The following is a 26,199-nucleotide window of genomic DNA, read 5'->3' on the forward strand; positions in this document are numbered from 1 at the left end:
AGGTAGTGTCCTGGTTGTTATTTGGACTCATGGAGGCTCTGAATGGCCAAACTCTTAAAGAGCGTTGGAATAAAGCAGTGTCTCTGTTTCTTACCTGCAGACAGATGGCCAGGTTGACCCTGCAGCCAAACGCTGTGCTGACAGATCGAGGATGAAGGCCCAGGTCTTTGAAGAGCTTGGAGAAGGAGAGTGTCAGCGCCATCCTGGGCCTCTCCTCAGCCACAACCACACAGGCCCGAACCCGAGACAGATCCAGACCTCTGGCCTGCATCAGAGACAGAGCAGAAGACACAATGGCTGTCCTGTGAGTCTTTGTGTGGAAACAACTGAATCTATCCTGTTTAACTCTTCTACTAGAACTCCAACCCTGCTGAGCTATAAAGAGCCTCCCTGGAGACTCTCTGCTCCTGTTCAGTAGGGAAACTGTTTTATGAGCAAAACGCCAGAAATAAAACCCTTTTCTCCTCCAAACTCTGTCTCCATGGAGATTTGATGACAGATATTCACTAAAATTAACTTCCATCAGTGACCAATCGCTGCAGAGGCCCCTGGCTGAGCTTTATTCAAAGCCGAGGATGACGATGGAGCCGGATAGAGAGGCGAACTGACCACTGAGATGGATCCTCCTGGACCTTTAAACCGTGACGGACCAGTGAGATCGTCTCCAGGACAGGAGCTGGGGTCAGCTGCTGCAGCAGAACAGGCCTGACTATCCAATCACATCAAAGATCATTTTAAAGGTTCGTCCACCAGTCTTTCTAATGTTGAAATAAAGACTTTTCTATCCAGGATGGTCTGATCCTCTCTCATGGAGTCAGATGGTTTTAGCTGCTCTAAAAGCCCGTTTTTAATAGTTTAGAACAGGGGTAACCAATTAAAAATCAGCGGGGTCCGAATAAAGAAAATCAAAATCAGTAAAGGTCCGGAGACATTTTTAATTATAATCTGTTACTATAAACAGAATTTAACACTGAAATAAAATTAGTTTTTTATCCATCCATGTTATACATTAAATTTTTTTTATAATTTTTTTTTTCCATTTTAAAATCTAAAGTGTTTTAAGTAGAGAACAACCATCTTTCAGTTTGGTATATAGACAATTTCCTGATTCACATATTTTATAAAACACCTGAACGGATTTTTCTATTTTCTGTCTTAATGTTGGCAGTGGGGTTTATGCTGCCCTGCAAGGCTTTAAACCTGGTTTGAATGGAAACTAAGTCATTCTAAAGCACATATCAAGGAGCTCATTTTGAGCCTGGATCCATATTTATTTTTGATTCTGTTCATGGTGGAGAATCCTGCTTCACAGCAGCAGGTTGAGACAAACATCCTCTAAATGTTTAGGATCATCTTTGAGCACCATTTCACTTTTCTTTCAGCAGTTCACCACAGTCCTTCCAGCAGTCCACACTTTCTCTGCTCTCTTTTTCTCATCATCTTCTCCTTCTTTCCCATCGCCCGGCTTGCTGCAGGTTTGCCTGCTGTGTCTAAAAGTAGCAGCAGCAGCAACCCAGACTGACAGCAGCTCATTGGATCATTTGTACCACATGTAGCCTGGTGCCGGACGCTCCAGAGGGCACTGTCACTGTCATGGGACAACGTGCGGTAATTTATAAATATTTTAAATCAGGTTGGATCAGGATTAGCCAGAAGTTGGGTCCAGATCCGGACCGCGTTCCGCTAATCTGTGAGCTCTGGTTTAGAATGAGATGCTCTGATACGTGAACGCTGTATCAGATGATCAACTCATCCTAATAAACCTGGTGGCAGCTGTTAATTAACAAATTAACAAACAGCAGTTTATCATGAAATTGTGATTGGCAGATGCTGGAGTGAAGAACTTCTAAAAGCTTTGATGGGTTCATTTCAATGCAGTATGTAGAGAAGAGCGCCGGAGCATCAAGCATCTCTTTAGCGCCCCCTTGCGGCTCCCAGGAGCCTTTTCAAAAATGTATAAAATTTGAATAAAATAAATAAATTTAAACATTAAATGTAAGCATTTCTTTGAATGAAAATTTGCGTCAGTCATAGAGATCAGGGGTCATAGCCTGCTAAACACGTTTTAGAGCGGCGCGGTGCCAGGCAAAGATGGCGGTGGGTCTGTCTTGGACCATGGATCCCAAAGGGAAAAAAAGGAAGATACCTGATGAGAACAGAGGATTCAAAGAAGAATGGACCGAAACATTTACTTCCATTATCAATGCGGAAGGATTGCCTGCATTTTTGCTTTGTAATGAGAGTTTGTCAAAAAAAATAAAAGAGTAATTTGGAAAGGCATTTCCAGAGAAGGCTAAATATGCAGCTGATCACAACGTTGGGAGTGAGAGAAAAAGTGCGCTTGCAGAATATCTCGATAAATTGGAGGAGGGCAAAGATAGATTTAAGAAGTGGATTGATCTCCAGACTCCACTAATGCTGCTAGTTTTGTTCCAAGCATGATAAACCGTCCACAGATCCAACAGGTAGCGCTCTGATGCAGGGATGTCAACTTTCCTCCATTTTCTCAAAATAACAATAACACCAAGGAACGCTGGTGACGAAGGATGTGAATTCCACGTGGTGAGAGCGTTCACTGCCCCTCCCTCACCTCATGCTACTATGTGACATTTGCTATATTATAGGATAAACATTTAATATATATTTAAGCCCACATAGTCCTTTTTCATAGTATGCTAATACACTTAGAGCCTGTGTTGCCATATGAGGATTATATAAGACTTTTACATTTTTGCGGCTACAGACAGTTATGTTTTTGTGGTCAAATCTGGCTTTTTGGACAGTTTGATGTAGAGAAATAAGGTCCACCTCCAAACAATAAGGTTCTTCAGTCCATGCTTTCTGGTCTCAGCACCAATCCATCCAGGACCCTGAGCTGATGGTCATCAAGACACAACGCAGGGAGAAAGATGGTGTCAATGGGTTCTGATCCCAGAGTCTAGATAAAGGTTCTACAGGTGATAATCAGGCTGCTGGGTGCTCTGCAGAGCGTCTCAGATACCCATCGATCTGCTGATGTGTCCCAGTCCAACTGTAGCCTCCAGCGGTACTGCAGTGTCTGTGGTTCTGAATCGGTTCTGCCTTCTAGCAAACTACTTCCAAACTGGACCGTTCCTTCAGGCCCATCACCTGAGGTTTTATACAGAGCTCCCAAACCTCTTAGGTCCTGAAATATGATGGTGTTGTTTTTTGTTTTTTTTCTCTCTCTGGTTTATAATCTCAGAGAATCTGTCAGATAGAAGAGGTTGACTCCGTTTCTGCTGCATACTGACCTTCAGAGCTTCGGTCTGCAGGCCCAGTCCTTTGGTGCAGAGCTCCATGACGCTGTAGGAGCAGAAGGTGTCCCTCACCCTCAGCTGGCTGACGGCCAGCAGCCACAGAGCCGGGTTGGTCTCCAGCTCCACCGGTGGGATCAGGATGGACTGGTGGCCGGAATAAACACTGCAGACAGCAGGGAGAACTCAGGAAACAAACTTTGAGGAAGGATTCATACCTGGTTCCACACATGGCTCTAACAGGCTGAGTGTCATAAGGAAACTGAATTAAACCAGTTAGACTCCAAGCAACAGCAGTGAAACCCAGGAGCATCAGTGAACTATGTCTGCATTATACCTTATCATCATCATCATCATCATCATCATCATCATCATCATCATCACAATAGTGGCATGTGCAAATTCCTCCTGCGAAGAACTGTCTGAGCACTAAGCCCTGGCCACATGGCTAAAAAATATATATGTTTTTTTTTACCAAATCCATTTTTTCCCCTTAAATGTCATGATGAAAAATATTACTGATGACATAAATTATTTTCAAAAACAAGCTTTTATTTTTTAATAATCATTTCAGGGAGGTGACAACAATTAAATAACTAAATCCAAGCTGTGAAACGTTCGTTTTAAGGCCTTTTCACTGTAATCGACAATAAATCCTCGTAAACAGACAGTTTGATTAAGAAAAATCCCCCCGTTCTGCTGAGGATGATGATGTTCTCCAGATTCTGATCCAGGTTTTATATTTATGGAATCAAACCTTTGAACTGGAACCAGAATATGAGGTTTTGTTAAAATATTAAAAGCTGAGCAGGAATCAGTTTTTAACAATAAAATCTGAACATGGCAGCGATTTCTCTGCAAAATCTCTTCATTTTATAATAAACCATTTGACTAATTTTCATCAGCTCTCACTTGGCTTCCATTGTTTCATTTGCATATTTTAAAAGGACAATTTTCATGCAATATCCACAAATGTTGGTCAATTCTATTGCGTTTTATGCAACAGACCAATAGCAAGTGGAGTAAAACTGTAAACTGGAATCAGATCACAACTTGTTTACAAAATAAACATCTTCAGATATTTAGCCCTCATTAGTCTGACATTACCAAATTAAACTCAGTCCAAGCATGTAGTAAATAGATACAATAAATACAATCACAGTTTATTGACATTACAGACTTAAAGTCAGTGGATGAAACACTGAAAACGATTAGGTCTTCTGGCTCAAATCTAGTCTGCAAAGCCAGAACCAGAACCATTAATAATGAGAGTTATGCTATGTTCAGACCGCACGCAGTAGAAGCAGCAAAAACGTGCGTGCTGCTTCAGTTAAGATGCTTGTACAAGTTTAGTTCTGGGGCGCGGTTGAAGCATCTTGGCCAATTGTTAATGAACGGTGTGTATAAGAACATTTTGTGTATGTTTTTTGTTTTTTTTGTGTGTAAAATGTCTTCAAAGAGAACACAGTGTTCAGTGAGATACACTGTTCTTCTGCCTTTTTAGTGAAATAATCTCATGCAGAAAGTGAAAGTGCTTGTGCAAATTGGGCAACGAAAAGCAAAATTAAAGGTGTTTAGTCATTTTATTCAGACATGATAGTTTTTCCATGGTTTTTGGTTTTAATTGGGTTGGAAGTTATGTGACAACCAATCTTTTGACTAAATCAACCACTCTAATTTGGCAGTGTTTTTACCCAATATATTTTTGTACTAGAGCAAACCAAAACATTTTGATCATTACATCTAACCCAAGTAGTTTTAACCAACTAGATTGGTTGGAAAAACCTTTCTATTTTAAGCATCTATCCAACTGATAGCAACTCTCCTACAAACTCCCACATCTTGACTGAGTAGTGAGGCTGTTTAAATCCCTGTTGAAGTTCTCGCGCGGCCCGACCCACTTCTTTAAGCCGTCACGTGGGATAACAGTACAGGCTTCGGACGTCATCAATTTTGGCCCCTCCCCTAAATGAATCATTCCTCAACACGCACTCTGGGAAAACGCCCCCTCCATTACTCGACACACGCCTCGAATCTCATATGATCACTTGTAGAAAGCTGTGGGGGCTTCGATGTTCCAGAACAGCCTCAGACTCTCAGGAAAAACTTAAAAGCAGAAAAAGTGTGTCACTGTGCGTAAATATTAGTTACTGAGTAATTATTATTGGATAAGGTGATGAAAGCAACATTAATCCCCTCAATCTCTGGGAGAAACATTTAATAATCACCAAGGCTTAACAGCAGCGTTTAGTGCTTTTACATAAACTTGCCTTATTTAACCTGCATGATAATTTTATTGTTAATCATTTTGTTATTCCTTACCTGTTTCATTATCTCTCTCTCCTACTTTGCCAATCTAATTGATGTTTTTCTATGTTTGCCCGTTCTCTTTTGTTCACAGTTGTGGACGATAAACTATCGTTGAAAAGCGTTGAGATAAGCTCACATAAGATGGGAGTGAAGAGAAATTTCAAGCGGCACCAACCTGCAGAGACACCAGAGGACGAAGCCCAGGCCGCAGTATGGATCCAGACAGATGGCCACCTCTCTGGACGGGTACAGCTCACACTGCAGCTTCACCGAGCGGCAAAAGGCTCCAACGGCATTATGGGACATCTGGAAACAACCCAAAGAATTTACCACAAGAGTTCGTTTACGTCTTTGGAGATTCAACAGGAACATTGCATTGAGGAGGCAGAATTAGTTTCATAAAGGTTTGATTTAAAGTTATACATAAATTAATAAAATGTTAATATCAGCAGAAGTAAAGGAACAAGATAGATTTAGCTTAAATTTTCATGAAATGTCCTTTAGTGAGGAGTTAAATGACAGATTTTTTAAAACAGGATGGATGCACTGGAAAACGATCTAGAAATAAGTAAAACTGTCTTAAATTAAGTGTATTTAACCTTAATTTTTGTAGCTAAATGAGATAGTTTGCCAATGGAATGAATATTTTGACTTAAAATAAGATATTTAGATAATATGACTGTGAAATAAGACAATACAATTGTGTTTTCTTATTTAAAGTGTAAACTGTCTTGTTCCATTGGCAAAATGTCTCTTTTACCTCCTAAATCCAAGAACAAATGCACTTTTAAGAAAAAATGACTTATCTAGATTTCGATTTTTTCCAGTGTGCCAGCAGTGTATATTAGAACCCCTGCTTAAGAGGTTTTGAAATAGAGATGCACCAACACTGAAACCTGATGTCATTATTGACTCATATTATATTTATAGTTCACTAACTTATCTATAACATGAAAAATGAACCACCCCAGTGGCATCGCTTAGTTACATCCCCCACACACTTGAAAAAACAAAAAACCTGCTGTTATATCGACCCAGTTTTACTATTTTTAGTTTTACAGAGACTTCTAGAACCTTTAAGGTTACCAACAATATCTCATCTATAGTTTAATGCAAAACAAAATTTTTTAAGTTTATTTGAAGTTTTCTAGAATGTGTAAAAATGACTTTAACTGAAGGCAACAGCATTTGGCCAGACACCAACAGAAAGGATGCTTTATTTGACTGTGATTATTAAAATGTGGGAATAACATGATTTTAAAGCTCAGTGTTTTCAGTTAGCAGTTAAATGAACCTAGAATCTCCTCCTGCTCAGTTGTTTTCAGAGGATCCTTGTTTATACTGTAGCTGTCCCCTCTAAACTGCTGCTGCTGATTCTAAAGTTGGTTGGGTAAGTAATGATTGAAGCTGGAGGAGACGGCCCGGTCCAGGAGGGGATTACAGCTGAACTGACCTGAACTCCAGCCAGCATGCCGGTCGTGGACACGCTGAAGTCCAGATAGGCCAAGCCGTCTGGGTTGGTGGGCTTATAGAGCGCCGGGGGCTTCTTCTTTGGCAGGTCATCTGCAGCACAAACACAACTTCATTTGGATCTGTTTGGAAAGCCCGACCTCAGCTTGAACCCACAGATCGGCTCTGATGGAGCGGCGCCGCTGGAGCACAGCAGATGCTCTACTTTCTGCATGACAGCAGCAAATATCCTGGAGCCGTTACAGGTTATAGTGCTGTGATCCACAGAGATCGGTTCCCATCCAGAACCATTTAGACCCAGTTGTTCCTCCATTCCTTCAACATGACGAATATAAGCAGCCTCTTTTCCATTGGTTTTTTCTTTTGTTTGGATTGAAACTACTTATAAACAATTAAGACAAAGATATGGTAAAAATCAAATCATTTTCAGACGATTATTATTTATCAAACAAAGAAGCAGCCAAAACAGACATAGCTAATGAAAAACTAAGAACACCCAATGATCCTAGAGCTAACAGATCCACATTCAGCAGCATTAACTTAACTCAGTTAATGGAGACTTTGGTCTCATTTAACGTCCATCATTGTTTCTGCTCACTCAAGTTTGCATCTTTTTTTGTATTTGATGAATATTTCTCTTATATTGACATCAGGCAGGGTCTGAGCTTTGACTAGGCCACTGCAACACACATTTCCTTGTTTTTGCAGATCTGTTTGGACTTTTTGGCCTTTTAATAAGTAAGCTGCAGACCTTTGCTTTCTTCTGATGTAAAACTAAAATTTTTCAGTAAAATGGTTTGCTTCATTTCGACGCAAACTGCTGCTGCTGGTAGTAGAGGGTTTCTCCTCTCTGCACTTCCAACCTGCAGCGGATCTGCTGGGACCTTCACTCCTGATAATACTGTCAGCTGCATTCATTGTTTTCCACTTCTAAATAATCTGCTGTCTTCTCTGCAGAATGATGGACTTTAAACTATTTGACCTGATAACCCGTCTCTGATCGATGGGTGGCATCAGCTGCATCCCTGAGATCATTATTGATGGCTTTCCTCTCCACAGCAGAAAACTCCTGCCTTTTCCTCTTCATCTCTTTAAAAGCAGCAGGCGTGTACTTAGTTTTATCACATACCAGGTTCCTTTTTTGGCTTTATCATCGTTTAACCATTTATGACAGTGAAAAAGCTGTGGATGACTAATAATGCAGCTCAGCTGTTGTTGCTAACAAATACCGATAAGCAGGTGAAGAACATCTGTGGCTTATAATGAAGATGTTGATCTGGTTCATAATCTATCATCCGGAATATTCATCCTTCCTCATATGATTTGACTGCAGCACGTTGGATCGGCAGACAATAAATACTAATTCATTTACCAAAGATGTGAAAAGATGAACCTGATGTTTTCACCACACATCTGTAGTTGCCTCCCTGTAGTTACCATTTATGTCCAGCAGGGGGCGAGTCATAAAATAAACACAGCAGCCATGGTTCAGGCATGATTTCAGGCTCTGACTCAGACACCTCCTGTTAAAGAACAGGTTGTCCATCTGATGGTTATAGCAGCAGGTACTACACATTTATAAAGTCAAGGACAGAATACATTCTGAAATATCTTTTCTGGAAAAGGTCAACATTTCCATAAGGATAATTGGTTGCAGATGGAAAACACATAAAAAAAAATGGGATATGAATACACACTGGAAATCCAAGCATTTCTATGAAATGTTTTCCTTTCTCTATAGTTTAGAACTGGAAAAAAAAAGAACACGATATTCCTCCTAGATAATATAAAAATCAGGGTTTATACTGTTGGATCGTAAAGGTTATATTGATGCAGGGTTGAAACGATTATTAAAAAATAATGGTAAACTAACTTGGTAAGTGAACTGAATCATTACCTAGAGCCACGGTTCTCAAAGTGTGTGGCGCGACCCACTGGTGGGGAATTGAGACGTGACAGGTGGGGCGTGCCAAGTTCCGGTGTGTGTGTGTGTGTGTGTGTGTGTGTGTGTGTGACTATAAATGTAGAATGTGTGAGAGCAAACTGTCCTTATAGCTGTATGTTGCCGCTTTTTAGACCAATCAAACCCACAAAGTAAGCATTACTAGCCTACATGCAGTCTAATTAAAAGAACATTAGATATGAGAAAAATTTCACCTGGAACTGAAGTGCCAAAATAATGATTGACGTGACGTCGGCATATTATTTGTAACGGAATAAACTTTCGCGCCCCAGTGTTGCCAACTCAGCGACTTTGTCGCTATATTTCAGACCCCTCCAGCGACTCTTTTTTAAAAAAGGGACTAGCGACAAATTAGCGACCTTTGGAGACTCTTACGTGAAAGCACGTATCGTTCCTTTTCTTGTCCTCCAGCGGCAGGTGCTGCCGTGGGGCGCCTCCCCCATCCCCACCCCGTTCTCCCCCGCTATCGCAGGAGTCCCTCTCAGCGCTGCAGAGACACAGCATGTTTACCCTCAGCGTCCAGACTGCAAATAAAGCGCACATGCGCCGGGATTGACGGCGCAGGTTGATCATAAATAACTGAATTTGAAATATTTTATCTTAAATAAATAGGACCAGTTTATTGAAATGACGTCTGACTCCACCCTGAGGCTCAGGTTTAATGCTCAGACTCATAGTGAATTCTGGTTTGGAGTGGAGAGGGAGTTTCCACTCATCGGGCAGAGAGCTGTGTGCATTCTTCTTCCCTTTGCCACATCATATCTCTGTGAGATGGGCTTTTCAACTGTTGCTTCACTGAAAACAAAATACAGATCTCAGCTGAACATTGAGCATGACTTGAGAGTGGCAGTATCAAGCCTGCAACCCCGTTTTGATAAACTGTGCAATGCAAAACAGGCTCATTGCAGCCACTAATGCAGGGATAAATAGACCTGTATTGCCAGATGGATTTCACTTCTTTTCTTTTATTAACAGATTGCAGAGTGGCACTTTAATTTTTTCTATCTTTGAGCTTGATACAAATTTTGACACAGCTGCATTTTTATTTTCTTTATTTTTGAGCTTGCTGTTATTTGATGTAGATAGTTTGTATTTAGATACTACTTGTTACTTCAATAAAATTGGAAAATTTTAAGATTGTTGCATATTTCATTAGCATTGTGTTGGGGCGATGGGGACAGGCGGGGCTTGAAAATTCCCCCTTGTCCAAAGTGGGGAATGACAGAAAAAGTTTGAGAACCACTGACCTAGAGTGATGGTACAGACTGTAAACATAGCATTTGCTGAAGGAATAACCTTCTTCCAGCAGTCATTGGGAAGAACTTCATCTAAAATATGAATATTTCAGATAAACAGTCTTCTTCATGTGTTACACATGGATATGAGTAGATAGAACAGGCTTTTACACTGACAATTCTTTTAAAATGTGCAATTGAGGTTTTTTTTGAATCCCACAAATGTTTCATTCAGAAATTTCAGTCTACTATAAATATCGGTTTTTGGATGAATAGATTTTTCAAAATAAATAAATAATCAAATAGATGAATGGATTACTTAAAAAAACAATAACTGATAGCTGCAGTGCTGGATGAAACAGTACCGGTATCCAGAACTGGAGGCCAGTTCCTGATGTCCACGGTGGCCGTAGCCTCCTTGGAGCGCAGCAGCTTGCAGATGACGGCCGTCGTCATCACGCAGGCCGAGTGACTGACCTGCACACAAGATTAAAAGTATTTGAAAAGATGTTACCTCATTTTTTCTGCTTCCTTTTTGTGGATTTTTATGCACTGTAATTATTTAAATGTATAGTGGAGGATTCTAACGATATTTTGAAAAGACCCGCCCTCTCCACTTTCAAAAAAATACACATGCACCTGTACCTGCTCCTGAGAGGGAACGCCTATTAAACACCTGCAGAACATATACTAACTCATTTCTCCTTGTGCACACTCAGTTTAAAAGTTGCTGTTTACATTGCCCATACAAGCTTACTTTCCAAAAAAAGATCTGCAATTTTTCTCCCTAAAATGAAAATGGACGGGCACATAGGATGACCTTACATAAACATATCATCAGAATGATTGACAGATAGGAGGATTTGGAGGGACTTATTTTGATGATCCACCCGGAAAAAGAACACCCTCCACTATACCTTTAAGAGCTCAGGGTTCAGGTTCTGACACTTGGCCATGTGTCACTGAGAGGAAAGTAAAGCTGTGAATACTTGGATTCAGAGAGGAGGATAAAATAAGAGTCGGACCTCCACGATCATCTTGACGGTGGGCAGCGTGGTGGAGATGTTCTGAGGATGAGGCGGTCGCACTGTGATGGGAACACAGCCGGCGTACAGGCAGCCATAGAAAGCTGCGATCAGGTCGATCCCTGCAGGAGGAGCAGAGAGGTGGGGGTGATGGCTGCATGTGGTCCACAAAGTTCTATGAAAACCTTTTATCACTCCGTATATCTTGTTTTTCCCCCCAAAATTGTCAGACTTTTCTGTAGGCTTTTAAAAATGCCTACAGATGCTTTTAAAATGTTTACTGAGCAGTTCTTTTTAAAGTATTTATTTGTAAATTATCAGCTTTTTAATGAATTTTCAGTTAAATATGACCAGTGTAGGTGAACTGTGCAGCAAAAAGAGCTGAATCAGGATTCTTGGTTGTTGTTTGTTTACCTGGTGGGTAAACCAAAGCCACGTGGTCTCCCTCCTGTAGGCCTCCTCTCTCCATCAGCAGAGCTGCCACTCGCTCCGCCCTCTTATGCAGCTGCAGGCAGGTGAGGGAGTTGGACACCGCCCCCTAGACAACAGAGAAAGAGGCGGTGATGTGAGGACACGAAGATGCAGCAATAACAGTTCTTTCAAATCCACTTTAGCTCAGTTCTCAGTTAAAGCAGCCTGTTACCCGCGAGCTGAGGAGGGTGTAGAGGACGTGGTCTGGAGTGGTCTGGGCTCTCCACTGCAGGATCTCTGACAGGAACAGGAACTGGAGATGATGACAAACAAAGTTTAACTCCACCTTGTTTATGAGAGCAAATATGCCAACACATGAAGTTTTTAAACATTAAACTTCTGCAGAGATGCAGAACTTTGCATTTTCATTTCGAATTATTGGAACATCAGCATTTAACAAGCAGCAGAAAGCATTGGAGAAGGACTGCAGGGCGTCTTTAAACACATCTATGGTTTCAGATAAATCCTGTGTCGGTTTCTGGATGCCCTTACTCATCAGCTGCGACATTTGCTTTTACTGCTGACTCCACATTTAAAAGCTTCAATCAATACGTCAGGCTGTAAAATCCCTCAGATAAAACCCACGGACATTTCAAAACAACAAAGAGCAGTTTAAGGTCTGTTAGACCCATACTTTGATCCCTCAACTATCTGTAAACCTAATGCAGTTGCTGATAAAGCGAGGACTGTTTGTTGTTCTGTCTTAAAGAAATGCAAACGGTTCAATAAAAAAAAAAAAAAAAAACAACAACAAAGGAAAATAGTTGACAGTCCAGAGGGGATGAAACTAAACCACCACAGCAGCATGTTTGACTTAATGAGCCTGAAGAATCACTGCAGGGTCTGTTTCAGTTTATTTAGTCTGATTAAAGTGTTTTCTCCCTACGCCTCTGTCAATAGACATGTCAACAATTGCAGTTGGTGATAATTGGTTGTAGAAAAATGTAATAATAATCATTTCAATCAAAATCAATACAAGCAAGCTTATTCACATTTGCACAGTTTTTTTTGCATTTCTTCCTGCAGCAGCATCAGACACACAGATATGCAATGTTCTGTTTGCAGTAGGAAATCTGAATTTCTGACCTCCAAGTAGGAAATTCTAACTGGATTTTGTGAATGTGTAATTTCCAAATAAGGTCATTTATGTCCTTGATGGCTGCTGGTCACATGAACAGCAGTAAAACATTAATTTGAATGTTTTTCTACATTATAATTTATGTAATGCTCATTTATCATTACAAACACATTCTTACTAATCATAAGAATCCATGTTTCCATGGTGGTTTATAGGAGCAAACTACCACAAGTGGAAGTAAAAGCATAAAATCAGCCCACCACCAGTTCACAGGTTAAATCACTCTGACTGCCCAGTTCTAAGGTCAATAAAGGCAGCGTAGCCTTTCTTCTCGCCTCACCAGGAGGTTTTATCTCTGCTAAGTTGGGGAGCACATCCAGAAAATCAGCGCATACTAGTCTGGTTAGCTGACAAGTCAAACACAAATGCTCTGTTCTGGTCTAATTTACAGAGGCAGACGAACAAGACGGGAAAAAGCAGAATGATGTCATATGCTAGCATTGCTGATGCTGCATGCTAAATCCACAATAGGCACAGAAGTTTTGGCAGTAACTGCAAAATGTCTGTGAAGTTTTGAACCTCTCATCTAATGCTAGCAGTTTCGATGCCCAAATCAGTCGATGGGTTGGCATGCTCACAACCAGCTGAGCAATAAAACAAACCAGCAGGTTGTTAGGCTAATGTGACTAACAATCACACAGGTGATGGTGAAGGCTACAGTATTGGACGCTGAATCCTGTAGTAACTGACCCTGCTGCTACAGAAACCAATCAGAGGAAAGTACAGAGCAGCTGCTGAAGACGTTTATGGACCAGTTTCTGTCTCAGTAATGCCTTTCAATGTCAGGATGATGACAACACTAGAGTCTGATCTGCAGAAATCGGTTTAAACCTGAATTAAATGTGATTCATTTGATTGTTTTATTCATTGAAAATATTTTACAGGTTTTATCAATCAATCATGTGTTACTGAATCAGGAAAATCGTTCTGTAAATGCATCAACACGTTCTTTGATGCATTTGGGTTTTAACTTTGGTTAAATATATGCTTACTTTGCCTGCTAGGCTATAATAAAGAACCATCCATTCAGACTTATGTCACTGATATAGGCAGCGACATAAACGGACTTTCCTTTATTCAAACATCTGGTATTGATTGTTGGGATCAGTGCAGTGAGCAGATCATGATAACTGTTAATATTATAATGTTTACCATGATCAGAAACCCGTTTTCCTTAGTTTAATAGTAACAGAATAAACTCTGGATGTGCCGGTTAAAGCCTTCCATGCTGTCAGCCTCTCACCTGGTCGTTGTCGTCGGTCTGTCCCAGGTCTCTGCCACTGGCCTGAGCTATCCTCTTCCCCGACACCAGATTCCCCACCATCACGGAGGCGGGTCCGATCTCTGTAGCGCAGGGAAACAACAACGCTCAGAGCCTCCGTCGTCACAGACACGAACGAGAACGCGCCGACAGAAGGAACGTCGCCGCTCACCTGGCTGTTTCTGCCGCGGCTTGGGCAGGTTGGTGACGCAGGTGTGGGGGCACATCAGGACGTTGCACGGGTGCAGCCCCCCCTCCAGATACAGCTGCTTGATCTCTGACAGGTGGATGCCGCCTAGAGGAGTCTTGGGAAGGGTGTTGGCCGGAACCAAAGCCAGACAGAAGACGCCCACCCCATGGATGCTGTCTATGGCCTGATGGGAAGAGAGGACAGGACTGACTAATGAAACACATCATCTAGATTCTATTATTACTCTACGGACATAATAAATGAAGATGTGAATGCCCAACCTTTACTATGGCAACCCCCTTAAAGCAAAGATGCAAAACTGGAAGTGATCCATACCTGCAGAACCCGGCTCATCCACTGGAAGCTGTCCTCCTCCGTGGAGTCTGGCCTCTGCTCAGCCACCACCACGATCCGCTCATCCCTCAGCACCGTCACAGAGAACACGGCTATCCTGCAGAGACGGAGGGCAGACACAGTCATTGCAGCTACTGAATGAGACCAGAGACCGCACCTGAAGCACTGCATAGGGTCAGGAGTTCATGGTAAACACCGTGACACTGTAGAACTTCCTGGACAAACAGGAAATCCCACCTAGTGTTATTAAACCTGTGGAAGCATGATTTTCCTCGGCCTAATTGGGGTCCTGTCGCTACACACACAATCCATCCTGCGCATGCACGAACAGATATACATCTGGGTGTCCATAAATACTGTTATTATGGTACTAAAACTACTTATTTCTATCCTTAACTCACTTAAGAATGCTAATACACATGTTTAAAAATGTGTTAATTAATTTTTTGAGTCAATTTTTATGCTTTTTTACATTTTCTCCGTTAAACAGCTTCTCTGACATCATCAGACATGCTCAGAGCGGTCCAGCAAAATCTGATTAAACCATGTTTATCTGCATTTTAGTTATTTCTTTCTTTTTATTACGCACTATATAACATAAGGCTAAAGCGAAACGATAACATAAAACTTAAAAAGATTAGATTTATGTTTAAATCCAAAGCCAAAAAAAGTTAGCCACAGGAAGTAGCGAAGGATCCCATTTCCGGTGCAGATCAGGCAGAGACGACTGATAAAACAGAAAGGATTTTAAGGCATTTTTTTTTCTCAGGAAATACATTATTAATCTTTAACACATTATATTTTAGTACGTTTACTATTTTTGGGGAGGAAAACTTCATTTTTAACTAAATAAAATCGAGGACAACCCGGATGTATATCTGGATGTGCAAACGAGCTGATCATGCTCCCGGGACGGATCGGGTAGTGACATGGTGAAAGGAAGGAGGGATAAAAGAAACATGTTTAAAGTTTCCTCATCTTCCTTCATGCCCTGAACAGAAGACACCTGTTCTGAGTGTTTATCTGGCTAATGAAACATGTATGTCCTCGATGAACTGAAGATATTTTGTATCCATCAGGGTTCCTAACACATAAGGAAAGTTAAATTTAAGACTTTTTAAGGATCTGCAGGAACCCTGTCTATGTATGTTCAAGTGTGAGAAAGTTCTTTATGCAGGGGTGGGATGGTCCCAAGGGAGAGAGAGAGTGTTGAAATTTGTACAATATAAATGTGTGTGCTGGGCTTGCCCCAATAAGAGCTTTTCTCTCCGTCTGCGGACGTAAAATAAATCAGTATTTTTGCAAAATTTGCCTCCACCTCAGCTTCCTAACTCCACAAATTTCTTTACGTTCATGTAAGAATAAAAAGAAAATAAAGACGATCTGAGTTCTTATGGACCATCCAAAACCCTGAAGACTGATCTGTTATCAGTGCAGAGAGGAAGAATACTTTTATACATCAGAGAGTGTAAATACTGCTTCACACCTGACTGCAGGTAAACAGATGGCTCTTCAGAAGCAAACAGAGAACAGGAAAAAACTTTCATTGGAAATGACTCCCATCTGACCAGGATGTGGGGCTCTGTGTTCCTGCAGCTGAAACTTTAAATACCAGCATCACCACAGCCTGTCAGGTTAGAGATGAATTTCCAGCTCGTCGGCTTTGGATGCAATTAGCTTCCCCGCGTTGCAGTGTCCTGATTCCTTCTCTACCACTGGACTTTATTAGACATATAATGTTGTGAATGAAGCTCATTCATCACTATGACAGGAAACTCTTGTGACGGCCGGCTGCTCTCCAGCTGCTTTCGCTGAGACAGATGCCTAACACTCACCGCCCTCTGTAGACGAACTTCATGGGTTCCACCGCCAGCGCCGTGGCCACGATGTCGTCTGCGTTATGCCTCCGCCCGCTCACCATGATGAGCCCGTCCATTTTCCCTGTGATGAAGACGAGGCCGCCGGGTCCGATGAAGCCCAGCAGGCCGGTCCGGACGAAGGCGTACTCGCTGATCAGACCCCCGCTGGAGCTCACTGGATACACCTGCAGCACACAAGTTTAGAGACACTGTCACCGTGGCAACCAGCCACTGAGTCTTCTTAGATTTAGGGCATCTATGTTTGATGTTTAGGACCACATCAGAGCCAGCAGGCGTTCTCACCTCAAAGGTGTTCTTTGTCATTCCCGTCAGGCCATAATAGGACGTTCCCGTGGCGATGGAGCAGACGCAGAGTTCGCCGATCTCGTCCGTCTGACAAAGCTGAGGGACGCCCTCCGGTTTAACCACGCACACAAGACCTGATAGGAAACAAAAAAAAAAAAAATGGACATCTGGCGGTTAACACACAGCAGCAGAAGCAACTTTCCTTTATTCGGTTGCACCTGCTTCTGAAAGTGGACCATGTGTCTGAGTCACAGTTTCTTAGCAATCTTTAAATAGGCTGTTCTCTCAGAGCTGAGGGTGACGTATGTGTCCAGCCAAAAACAGGATAAACTAAGAGCAACTGGGTTAAAACAGAGAAAAAGCAGCATTATATAAACCGAAGGATATAGAAGCATATTAATTTTAATGTGATGAGAATCGTTTTCCCTTAAATTAAAAACAATCCCCATTCCAAGATGGTGAAGATGTTAAAGCGTTTGACTGACATGTAAGGAACCCAGCTTCAAACCCCCAAAAAAGAATCAGTTTAAACGTTTGGTGGCGTGATTTTAAACTGCAGCAGAGTGAGTCTGTGTTGGATCAGGAAGGTTTACATGCTGCCTTCCACAGATTATTGCCTTCTTTATAGATTAAAGCACCATACTTCAGTAACTCCTGCAGGATGCATCTGGATGCAGGCAGAAAGCTCACTGCACTGCAGCAGGAGTAACGCCTCTTTCCCTGCAGGTGTTTGGACTTCAAGGATTTTTATTGTAGGTAAAACAGCACAAAATAGAGCCAAAAAAAAAAAAAAAAAAACGATTGGTCCATCCATCCATCCATCCATCCATCCATCCATCCATCCATCCATCCATCCATCCATCCATCCATCCATCCATCCATCCATCCATCCATCCATCTATCCATCATTCCCTCCATCCGACTTTTTCAGCCTTTGCTTGGCATTAGAGGCATCCTGATTAATGTATGAAGCCTTATTAATGTAGAAAATGACTCTTCTAAACAGTTCTTTATTATTTAGATCAATCTTAATTAATACATGACTCTGCTGTAAAATAATAATTACTCTGTTGTCCCGGACACATGATGAATTGCATCCTGCAAAGCTCGCTCTGCTCTGTATTAACCGAATAAAGAGCCTGTTGTTTAGGTCGGATCACAGGTTTCTGATTTTTTCCTGAACAGACATAGAGAGCTCAGCCATGAAGAGAGAGCGAGCTGCAGAAAAACGGACAATGATTAAGAAGAGAGGCCTCACATTTATTCGCCCCTTCTCACTAATTGAACAATTTAATGGACCTAATGGATTTATTCACCCTGCGGAGCATGAAACACTGAGAGCTGATAGTTTAACTCTTCACAGGACAAATGGAGAGCTTATGCTGCCTCTTTCAACAGTTAGATTAATCTACATGGCTTTAAGCCTTAGAGCTTTTCCATCCCAACTTATATTTCAACGATTCTGCACATTTGTATAACTAAATACAAAGTTTTACTTCACATTTTAAGTCAAAATTATTTACTTTTCACATCAAAAGTCAATTCTTAGTCCATTTCTAGAAATTCATAAAGAAACTCATGGAATATATTTCTATGGCTGAAACTACAGATGAACCGACATAGGCCTTTGCCTTTTCTTCCTCCATTTAATGAAAAACGTGACACGGTGATAACCAATAATATCCTATTAAAAAATAAAAGCAAAATTGGAGAAAGGAGAAAAGATACCTGAGAAAAGCTCGGGTGTCTTGATTTAAACAGAGTAAAACTATAAAATAATACTTTTTATTTTCTTATCAGTTATTGTATATTCTACTTTTGGACTGTTTTGACTGAGAGGGGTAATCATGGTAAGGAAAAAAGCCCAATGGGGTACACAAGTCAAAAAAGGTCAGGAACCACTGCTCTAGGGGACGTTTGAATGCTTTTATGACCACTTATCTTTGTAAACAATCAAATCTGTGTAAAACCTGACTGAATTGTTTGTTTATGTTCTGTTTATATTGGGGGAGGGGCAGAATGGAGGTAGGAGGGGGCGAACAGAACCACATCTCAGCCAGAACATTCTTATTAGGGCTGCAACAACGAATCGATAAAAATCGACTTTTAAAAGCGTTGGCAACGAATTTCATCATCGATTAGTTGTTTCCTGTCGGCAGAGCGAGCCAGCGCCGCAGGTGCAGTGTTGCCAACTCAGCGACTTTGTCGCTATATTTAGCGACTTTTCAGACCCCTCCAGCGACTATTTTTTTAAAAAAGCGACTAGCGACAAATCTGGCGACTTTTTACGGTGTCACTGGCGGCTTTTGGAGACTCTTACGTGAAAGCATGTATCGTTTCTACTCTGCCGTGGGGCGCCTCCCCCATCCCAACCCCGTTCTCCCGCAGGAGTCCCTCTCAGCGCTGCAGTCAGAGCAGCAGGATGTTTCAGCGTCCAGACTGCAAATGAAGCGCGCATGCGCCGGGATTGACGGCGCAAATTGATCACAATAATTAAAATAGCCTTTATAAATAAATTAACTTGCTAATTATGAGGGCAAGGCTTTTAAAGTTTAAATCTTCTGGCAAAGATAAAGTAAAGAAGATCCTGCAATTTATGGACGTAAAGCATAAAATCCAGCAAGATCAGTAATATGTCAATTAATTATATGCCACATTTCCATGTAAATACACTATATTGCCAAAAGTATTTGCTCACCCATCCAAATTATTGGAATCAGGTGTTCCAATCACTTCCATGGCCACAGGTGTATAAATTCAAGCACCTAGGCATGCAGACTGTTTTTACAAACATTTGTGAAAGAATGGGTCGCTCTCAGGAGCTCAGTGAATTCCAGCGTGGAACTGTGATAGGATGCCACCTGTGCAACAAATCCAGTCGTGAAATTTCCTCGCTCCTAAATATTCCACAGTCAACTGTCAGCTGTATTATAAGAAAATGGAAGTGTTTGGGAACGACAGCAACTCAGCCACGAAGTGGTAGGCCACGTAAACTGACGGAGCGGGGTCAGCGGATGCTGACGCGCATAGTGCGAAGAGGTCGCCAACTTTCTGCAGAGTCAATCACTACAGACCTCCAAACTTCATGTGGCCTTCAGATTAGCTCAAGAACAGTGCGCAGAGAGCTTCATGGAATGGGTTTCCATGGTCGAGCAGCTGCATCCAAGCCATACATCACCAAGTGCAATGCAAAGCGTCGGATGCGGTGGTGTAAAGCACGCCGCCACTGGACTCTAGAGCAGTGGAGACGCGTTCTCTGGAGTGACGAATCGCGCTTCTCCATCTGGCAATCTGATGGACGGGTCTGGGTTTGGCGGTTGCCAGGAGAACGGTACTTGTCTGACTGCATTGTGCCAAGTGTAAAGTTTGGTGGAGGGGGGATTATGGTGTGGGGTTGTTTTTCAGGAGCTGGGCTTGGCCCCTTAGTTCCAGTGAAAGGAACTCTGAATGCTTCAGCATACCAAGACATTTTGGACAATTCCATGCTCCCAACTTTGTGGGAACAGTTTGGAGCTGGCCCCTTCCTCTTCCAACATGACTGTGCACCAGTGCACAAAGCAAGGTCCATAAAGACATGGATGACAGAGTCTGGTGTGGATGAACTTGACTGGCCTGCACAGAGTCCTGACCTCAACCCGATAGAACACCTTTGGGATGAATTAGAGCGGAGACTGAGAGCCAGGCCTTCTCGTCCAACATCAGTGTGCGACCTCACAAATGCGCTTCTGGAAGAATGGTCAAAAATTCCCATAAACACACTCCTAAACCTTGTGGACAGCCTTCCCAGAAGAGTTGAAGCTGTTCTAGCTGCAAAGGGTGGACCGACGTCATATTGAACCCTATGGATTAGGAACGGGATGTCACTTAAGCTCATATGTGAGTCAAGGCAGGTGAGCAAATACTTTTGGCAATATAGTGTATCTGTCTTTGGAGGATGTGTTTTTCCAAATACAATTTATAATTTGAATCACAGGGCTATTTTTATCTCTATGGTTTAGTATTTTCTCAAGTAGCAACTTTAACTGCTATACTTTCCTGTCTTAAAAGGCAGAACTCTTCTAGTCTAAAAAAACCTCATTTGTTGAAATGGGGGGACCTATTGTTTGAACCCCTTAGGGGCTTTAAAAACAAAAATGTTTTTTTTTGCGCTTTATGAAACAAAGTACCCTATATTTTGTGGATGTACAGCTACATTTCTCATGTAAGTTTGCGTAGTTTTAACACAAACATTTATTTTTCAGATTGCACCAGAACAGTTAATAAAAACCTGTACTTGTGTGCTTGTTTGTTCTGTCTAAAATGTTTATTTTGGAATAAAGAGGTTAGTACAAAAAATATTTTTTGTCCGATTCATCGATTAATCGAAAAAATAATCGTCCGATTCATCGATTTTTAAAATAATCGTTAGTTGCAGCCCTAATTCTTATTAGTAAGATTCTATCTCTAAGTTGGTCCTTCTTATGTAAATTCCTTCAGAAATTAAATAAATAAAAGTCGATATTTTCAAATCCTTACTATAATTGAATAGTTACTGAATTGAACAGAGTATAAAGACATACAGAACGTATCTCCACTGAGTTTCTGACCCCTAGAACGAGCATCAATGACCTGCAGCACAATAAACAGGTTTTAATGGCTCAGAAACACAGAGCATTGCTGAACCACAAGGAACTGGACATATTCATGCAGCATCTGATGAACACATCTGTTCTATCTGTTGGGTCACCAGTAGATTTCCCGTTTTAATTGTCTTCCATTCTGCAGGAATGTGGGAAGATGTGGGCAACAAACTGAGAATGAAGAGATGTGACATCGCTACACAGAGAAATCAAATCCAAGATGGAGCATCAGGGAACCGGTATGAAGCGAGAGCTTTTACTGTAGAGAAGGTAAATGCGGCATAATTACCTCCTGGGGTGACGGTGCCAACGTCCTGCACGGTGAGCACAGACAGCCGCTCCTCTGTGTCCACTCTGACGACTCCATAGCTTAGACCCTGCATGGACAGGACGCCACGGCCTGGAGGCTGGCTGCTGTCCTCCACCGGCCTGAACACAGAACCAGGACACATGTCACACCAGATTCCCTGCAGGATTTAATGCAGGATGGTGCATGAACTCAACCACAGCAGCATGAACTCCTTTGGATCTGTGTCTGTTCTAAATTAAACAAGTTTCTCTAAATTATTTTGCACAAGTATCCAAAACTATTAAACCGTTTCTCAACGTGTGCTTGTGTGTTCTCGTTTGCTCCTGTACTTGTGAAACGTCATTAGCCTCAGCCCTAGTACTGTTCTATTACACAAGAACAGTAGACAATAACAGATAAAGTCCCCGGATGTTGTTCCCGCCCCTCCCTCTTTACCCAGCATGCATCAGAGCAGACTTGTGCTTTCTTGAGATTGACAGCTGTCCCAGAATGGAGCGCTGACAGAGCTCAGAGTATTAAGTTAAAAGTTCAATAAAAGTACGTTTTGAGATAATTTGAGGTGAGAACATTATAGTTTTAAGCGTCACTGTATGCTCCATTTACCGATTTAATACGTAATTTAGAAAAAGTTTCCAAAGTAGGGAGGACCGCAGCAACCAGAGGACCTCTGAGGCTAACGGCAGCCAGGGCTAACGTTAGCCCGTCTGCATTAGCCCTCTCGCGGCATAGCCGTGTGTGAAGGACCGCTGGCTATTATGAAGAGTTTTTTGTCTTATTTGGCAAAATGTTATTTTTATTTGTGTTTATCTGACTGTTTTATTTATTGTTAAGTTTTTGAACATGTTAAAGCCTCCAAAAAGCTGCTAGTTTTGTTAGAAGAAAAACAAGAATATCAATAATTAAAGCGGCGAGCGGGGTATGGTCGCTATTGCAGCTGCAGGAGCCAAGCAATTGCCACCTCCTCGCTCCTTCCCAGTCAGCAAAACAAGTTCCACACTTCACCTCTGACCAGCTGGAGACACCACAGCTTTGGTCAGAAAGGGTTAAACTAGTGTTAAAAGACAATATCTGGAACAAATCTCATCTGTCAGATAGACCCTACGGCCATCTTAGTTGGCTGGTCTAAAGTGATGTCGCCACATGACAACATAAGCTTGCTATCAGCAGTCGAGTTGGAGCAAATATGCTTACAGCAAATGTGTGTATAGCTTTGTAGGAGACATTAAGTGAGATGAAGTTGTTGGAAACTTTAGTCATTCAGGATATAGTTGCATCTATGTCTTAGATTTTATTCTTGTATCTGCAAAGTCATAAAAAAGTTAAACTTTTAAGTTAAACCTGAACTGAAGTACCATGAGTTTAAGTCTGCAGTATAACAGTTCTATTTCCTTTACTGTCCTTTTTAATGTCTTTATCTCCAGTAGTTTATATTCCATTAGTAGTCACTGTTATTTTATTGTTTAAATCAAAAAAAGTAAGAATTAATTATTATTATCTAGAGACTATTAATAACAGGAGGTGAACTGCAGCTCTAGATGAGCCGGGCGTGTGGTGATGTCATGAGTACGCCTCTGTTCCAATTGACAATGCTCCCGTTCTCCCAGAGTCCAGATTTTCCTGTGTTCTCCTCAAGAACATACTTGGTGAGGACACGAGTCCATACTCGTGTTCTTATGAATTGAGAACCGGCCCGTTTTCCTGTTATAACCACAAACCTAAACCTGTTTGATCAGGATTTCATCTGCTAGATCAACACGCAGCAACGGATAAATGTGACAAGGAAATGTTTTAAAAATAGGCAGCTGAAAGATGAGGCACCCAATTTAATTTCAGCTGCCGTGGCACTATGTCTTCCATGTGGGTGTGTTTGCATGCAGGAGGGGGGTTAAGATGCAAAGCGACGTGATCATGCAAAGAACTGAGAGAAGGGAAGCATGTTTACCTCCTGATGGCGACCGTCAAGGCTTCAGGGGAGCTGGCGCAGGGACAGATGACCTCGGCCCTCAGCCCTTTGGTCTGAAAGACGTTGAGGAAGGCGTCACAGGAGGAGATGGACCCTAAAAAAACAGGATCAGCCACAAATTCTCAGATTTGTTCCAAAATGAAGGCGTCTGCTGTAGGTAAACTAATTATACCTAAAATAAGACTGGGAATAAAAGTCGATCCACTCTTTACCAGTTTACTGAGAGAAAGTTTCAACTTCTTTGTTTTGTTAGAAAAATCATCTCAAAAGTACAAACTTCTATTATCAGCATTAAATCTAAATATATTGCATAAAAAAAAAAATCATTCCATATATATATATATATATATATATATATATATATATATATATATATATATATATATATATATATATATAAGGAATGATTTCCTACTTATAATTAGAGCATCATCTCTTCACTTCTCTACCTGAACAGTCCTAAACATGCAGAAAATTTTATTATAATTTTTCAGTTATATTAGAAATCTGGAGGATTTTGGTCACGTTCTGAAAACAACCAATTCATCAGGCTGATGTGCACGGGGAACATTTCTTATTCTAATACATTCTGCAGGCCAAAGTCTGAAGGACGCTTTAGGAAAATAAACTAAGAAAGAGAAAGAGAGATAAGCAGGCTGCGCTCAGGAGGACTGCTTTATGAAGCATGAACACTGGAACCAACCTGACGGGTCAGGCTCAAGCCTTCTTTCTTCTCATTTTCCCTTTCATGTTTTCTTTGGGCGCCCACCAACCTTCACTTTTACTGACACCCCTTAAATCAAATCCATGTTTTCCTCCTCCGGCACAAAGCAACACTGAAAGATGGAGGAAAACCACAAACCTGAATTATTCAGAGGGGAAATCAATCCAAAAGTTTTTAATGAATTCACTGGGGCCATAATTACTGACACCCCTGCTGTTATTTCTTTGCACAGTGCAGCTCGCCTGCCAACAGAACCGCGGTGAGTCTACAAGCTGGGATCAAACCTCTCTAGGTCATCCTGGATCCTCTCTGATCATCTACTCTCTACAGGGTTTAGATCTGGGGATGACCCCTGGGAACCAACTCTGGGCTGAATTTGACCAAATGGATGAGAGGATTCCCCCTCTGATGCACCTGTCACACCTTGACGATTTAGACCAGCCTGACGTACGGAAATTCAGGCAAAAACGCTGGCATACGTTGGATAAGTTATGGGTACATTTTGTATAAGTTATGAGCACGCTGACACACATCGACATGCAGCGAGTACGTCAATGCTGAAAATTTCCTGATGTATGCCAGCGTATGCTCATACATGGGAAATAACTAAGAGTTAAGTTATCCGATCATTGACATACGTTAAGTGTTAGCTACTCATTAGTCGTGGAGTCCAGCTTATCCTAAACCTATGACTAGCTTCTCCTCCAGAGTTCATCTCCATCATAACATGAGCGAGAAGGTGAGTGTGATGGATCCTCCCTGCATGATGCTAAATCTGCTACGACTGCAAACCTTCTTTCTTTTTTTTTTATTTATTCTTTTTTTTTTGGGTGGGTAGTAAACAACAGCTAGTTTAATATCGCTATCAAAGACATGTTTTTATGCAGACCGGGTGCATCGCTGCTCCTGAGGGGAGCAGCTTTAATGCTTCATACTGCCGTGACAACGCTGCCGTCCGTTATGCATAAGTTTGGCTTTCGATGGACATATGCTCTGGACTCATTATGAATATGCTATGCATACGTCCAAAAAATAGCCCGAAAAAATACATAAAAAGTTCAAGATATGCCAGCGTTTTGGAAGATTCTGGGACATCATGCATACGCTGGCTAAATCAGCAAGGTATGACAGGGCCCTCATGGAACCAAAGACAGCTACATTTTCTATTAGTTTCTACCAGAACTTCCTGTCATGTCACCAAGCTGCCAATGCTATGCACTCTAAGTTGCTTCATGCAGCCTTTCGTGCAGAAACAGGCCCACGGTGTCAGATCACAGGCCCTTACCTGTAATTAGATGTCTTTGTAAGGAAGTTACTGTCTACTAGGGTTGTCATGATACTTAACTTTTCAACTCGATACCGATACTAAGAAAAATATTCCATACTCGATACCATTTTCGATACCACAAGGATAAAAACAAAGACTCCAAAATTCTACAGAAATATTTTCATTAATAAATAAAACACAATAAACAAATACAATAAAGGTTGTTTGCTGTGCACAATATTAAGCAAGCTTGATAAAAAACGTATAAAATTAAGTGGTCCTTCCTAGGCTATGCTTTGCACACATAACAATGACACTAGCCAAACCAGTTAAGAAACAAAAATAATTCTCAGCAGCTGCACCTCTTACAAAAAAATTTCTGAAACTGAAAAGTGCACAGAATTATTCAATCACACAGTGTTCAGAAAGTGCATTGTCCTCTATTCGGCACTTTAGATG

At 41.5% G+C, this 26,199-nt stretch overlaps 1 protein-coding gene across 1 annotated transcript in view; it reads right to left on the reverse strand.

Annotated features, from left to right (window-relative positions):
* LOC119787021 (disco-interacting protein 2 homolog C-like) overlaps positions 1 to 26,199 on the reverse strand; it is a 54,613-nt gene that overhangs the window by 5,073 nt on the left and 23,341 nt on the right. Inside the window, exons 14-28 of the mRNA XM_038290645.1 lie at positions 23,729 to 23,843; positions 21,766 to 21,905; positions 16,855 to 16,991; positions 16,528 to 16,736; positions 14,675 to 14,789; positions 14,321 to 14,522; positions 14,131 to 14,231; positions 11,922 to 12,002; positions 11,693 to 11,816; positions 11,279 to 11,400; positions 10,619 to 10,730; positions 7,039 to 7,148; positions 5,761 to 5,891; positions 3,273 to 3,441; positions 95 to 265 (exon numbers count right to left, since the gene is read on the reverse strand). Of these exons, the coding sequence (XP_038146573.1) occupies positions 95 to 265; positions 3,273 to 3,441; positions 5,761 to 5,891; positions 7,039 to 7,148; positions 10,619 to 10,730; positions 11,279 to 11,400; positions 11,693 to 11,816; positions 11,922 to 12,002; positions 14,131 to 14,231; positions 14,321 to 14,522; positions 14,675 to 14,789; positions 16,528 to 16,736; positions 16,855 to 16,991; positions 21,766 to 21,905; positions 23,729 to 23,843 (2,039 nt within the window). The remainder of the gene's footprint in view (positions 1 to 94; positions 266 to 3,272; positions 3,442 to 5,760; positions 5,892 to 7,038; positions 7,149 to 10,618; positions 10,731 to 11,278; positions 11,401 to 11,692; positions 11,817 to 11,921; positions 12,003 to 14,130; positions 14,232 to 14,320; positions 14,523 to 14,674; positions 14,790 to 16,527; positions 16,737 to 16,854; positions 16,992 to 21,765; positions 21,906 to 23,728; positions 23,844 to 26,199) is intronic.

Source organism: Cyprinodon tularosa, unplaced genomic scaffold (genome assembly GCF_016077235.1).
Source record: "Cyprinodon tularosa strain WSP-4 unplaced genomic scaffold, ASM1607723v1 ctg1078, whole genome shotgun sequence".
Classification (NCBI taxonomy): Eukaryota; Metazoa; Chordata; class Actinopteri; order Cyprinodontiformes; family Cyprinodontidae; genus Cyprinodon; species Cyprinodon tularosa.